We start from the raw sequence: 3,466 nt of genomic DNA, 5'->3' as shown, positions 1-3,466 counted from the left end.
CTTTGTTCGTCAGAGAAGAGCTGCAAAGAGTGGAACTCGGGTAGGAAATCTTACCACTCGTTCACTATGAAGTGGTTTTTATCTTCCCGTTTTAACGGAAATATACATTTCCATCTAGACTGCTAAATGTTGAGGACCAATGAATCATCATAGTCTGGAGTTATTCCATGTGAAGTTATCTGAATCATCAAATTGGTTCTTGCTTGACATTTGAACTTGCATCAGTTTCATTTTTATGGCATTTCCTGCAAGTGTCTAGTATGTGAAAGCAAGGAAATACTTTATTAGCTTGTTCGGTTTAGGTTTAGATTAAAATTCGATTTTAATATCCCGTTTTAACGGAAATATACATTTCCATCTAGACTGCTAAATGTTGAGGACCAATGAATCATCATAGTCTGGAGTTATTTCCATGTGAAGTTATCTGAATCATCAAATTGGTTCTTGCTTGACATTTGAACTTGCATCAGTTTCATTTTTATGGCATGTCCTGCAAGTGTCTAGTATGTGAAAGCAAGGAAATACTTTATTAGCTTGTTCGGTTTAGGTTTAGATTAAAATTCGATTTTAATTTAAGTCAAAGTCAAACAATGAATATTAACCACATCTTTCATGGGTTCTACAACTTTTCAACCACACACTTCAAAAACTTCTTTCACAATCTACTAAAAAATCTAATTTTAATCCCTACCAAGCACCCACTATAATTGGGTTTTCTTTTTTTATCAACACTGCAATTTATCCATCTGTATAGTGTAGAAAATGGTAACAACGGTTTTACATAATTTCATTAATATTATTTCATTTGTAGCCTGGAAAGATCTATAGTCTAGAGAATGGGGGAATGTGAGAGAGATTTATGATTTGCTCGAGAATTTACTCAGAATATTCACTACTTTGGTTGTACCGATGACTAATTGTCTCTTCTAGAGTTCTTGGGATTTGGAGGTTATAATATAGCTCGTTGAGGAAAAAATGTGAGAGCTCTCTTGGATTGCATAATCACTACTTATGTATAATTTTCTATTATATTTTTCTTTTTTGGGCCGGAAAGGGTGGGGATGTTTGACCTCGGAATGTGAATTGAGTTGTTCTCTTCACTACCACAACCTCTTAATGTTGGAAAAAGCCCTGAATCCCTGTATCCCATGCAACTGAATTATTATTTAGTGTTCTCCTGAGTTGTATTGTGAAAATTTCAGGAATGGGTTTGTATTGAATCATTAAATATATAGTGTGCAGTAGAAGCTGTCGATCAATTTGTAACATAGGTTATTGATAGTTGAAATTTATTCCTGAAGGTTTTTTGATAACTCCTCTCTCTCTCTTCAAGCAAACGTGCACACGCACAAAAAAAGATGTATTCCTGATGAGTTTTTAGTGGCAATAATTAATTTATTTTTTTTGGATGTTTCTGTGTGTTTTTCTTCTTTTTTTCCCCTTCAAACCCCCCCCCCCCGGCGGTAGAATGTAGGATTATCTCTTCATATTTTGTTGTTGGCTTACTCCTTTGTGAACTTTGTAATAACTCTTAAAACATTTGCATAACTTTTTCTCAATTGTGGATAGAGATCTGCATTGAATGGGAAGCCGCCCAAAAGGGGCAGTGGAGCATCATCTAGGACTCCTAACTCAGGTTCTTCAAAAAGAGGATCAGAGAAGAGGAGGACTTCCACCACCATGGTAAACTGTTTTATTGATTTTTTACCATTAACTGAAAGGCTCATGCTCATTATAATGTGAAGTCGTGGTTTATATTAGTCTGTGGATTTCTTTATGGTTTTTAAATGGCATTAAGCTCTATATTCCTATGTCTTATGTATGACATGACATGGTTTCTTTCACTGTTCTCCTCGAACTTCAAATACATTTGATTGTTAAAATTCTAAATGATATCTCATTTAAATGGCTTGCTTATGTGTGGATACTATTACTAATGCTTGCATGATGTCTTTCTTATATTAATGGAAGTAAAACATTATAATTTTCAGGCCATGGTGTTTGAGTTTTATTTCTACTTGATGGTTAACATGACCACTATATATTTAGTTGATGATATGTTGGATGTGGTATTTATGGATCCATGCGTGCCTTTTCTAATTGACATGAATGGCTATTTTTCCTAAGAGCATCTTCAAGAGGCTCTTTATTAACCATATCCTTTCTATTTTAGAGTGTCAACTCTCTTTTATACGGGTCCACCTAACTCTTTATATTCAAAAATTAAAACAAAGAGTGGATTTGACTCTTCAAATGTAGAGAGGCAGACACATGCTCTGTATAGAACTTTAATACTTTCGTTCACTGTTTCACAATTTTCTTTACACTTATTAGAGTGGAAACAAATTAAACAGAGGGAAAATGTCGATTAATCATTGCTTATGGGAAAATTCTTCACGATGCTCTTTACTTGGGAAATGTGCTCCTTAAAATAAAGAGCATTACTTAAGATGCTCTAAATACTAGAATTGTCAATGATCTGTCTTTTACATTATCTTGTACTTCTATACTAATTTATTTGTTGTGATATAAATCAGTAAGTGAGACATTGCCTTGGTCGTTAGTGAAGATGCCAATTTTTGATGTTTTGTGGATTGATGATTATATTAATTAAACTCTCACTTTCTGAACTGACTCATCAACAGTATGTTTCAAGGGACAACTCAAAAGCCGTGAGTGGCAAAGACAAATCTACGTATATTCTGGTTAAACGAGATGATCAGCAGCTTTCTGATAAGTCTGTTATTTTAACTTCTGCATCTGGAACTGCTGCATTGGAAGAGGAAACTGGTATGGCACTGTTGGATTCTTGATTATTAAAAATAATTAGTTCTTATGATCGTCAACAAACTTATAGTCATTCACTTCAGTAACAATCATTTTTATTCTGCTAGTTCTTTGTTGACTTTGACTGACCAGAAGCTAAATTTATCATTATCGATAATGTTAATTGTTGTCAAATGATTCTGAAATGATACAATGGTAACCTCTATAAGTTAATACTCTGTAAATTAATCAGCTATATTATATAGTAAAATTTCCCTATCCCAACTTGAACTAACAGGATAAATTAATAAACTCTATTGTATAATAAAATTACTTGGGGCCAACCTTATTAATTTATAGAGGTTATACTGTAATGCTTGCAGAATCCCCTAGTCGATGCTGCTACACCCACTCCTCCAAATGAAGGGTAAAAGGAAGAAGGAAACCATTTGTATAGCCCGTTAACTTTAGAAATTAGTGAATTTCTCTAAAGTGTAAACTTTTCTAGAAGAGATTCTAATGAAAAAATTATAGAATCATGAGGCAACTTTGCCATAGTATGTGGACTAACAGCCAACATCTATATCACTATGTATCCTACTTTTTCAGTGGGATCTTCTACTAGAAGAGCATATATGATCTTCTATTTTTTTTTTTTTTTTAATCGTAGGCTCTTATTTTCAAATTATGCATTATCATG

General features: G+C 33.5%; 1 protein-coding gene across 1 annotated transcript in view; it reads left to right on the top strand.

Moving 5' to 3' along the window:
- Positions 1 to 3,466, top strand: part of LOC111382845 (regulator of nonsense transcripts UPF3-like) — a gene marked incomplete at its 5' end in the record, with an annotated part of 13,382 nt that overhangs the window by 1,349 nt on the left and 8,567 nt on the right. Inside the window, 2 exons of the mRNA XM_023006882.1 lie at positions 1,570 to 1,683; positions 2,646 to 2,790. Of these exons, the coding sequence (XP_022862650.1) occupies positions 1,570 to 1,683; positions 2,646 to 2,790 (259 nt within the window). The remainder of the gene's footprint in view (positions 1 to 1,569; positions 1,684 to 2,645; positions 2,791 to 3,466) is intronic.

The sequence above is a fragment of the Olea europaea genome, unplaced genomic scaffold (assembly GCF_002742605.1).
Source record: "Olea europaea var. sylvestris unplaced genomic scaffold, O_europaea_v1 scaffold2560, whole genome shotgun sequence".
Taxonomy (NCBI): Eukaryota; Viridiplantae; Streptophyta; class Magnoliopsida; order Lamiales; family Oleaceae; genus Olea; species Olea europaea.
The sequence above is the reverse complement of the archived record's forward strand: the minus strand, read 5'-3'. Positions and strand labels throughout refer to the sequence as shown.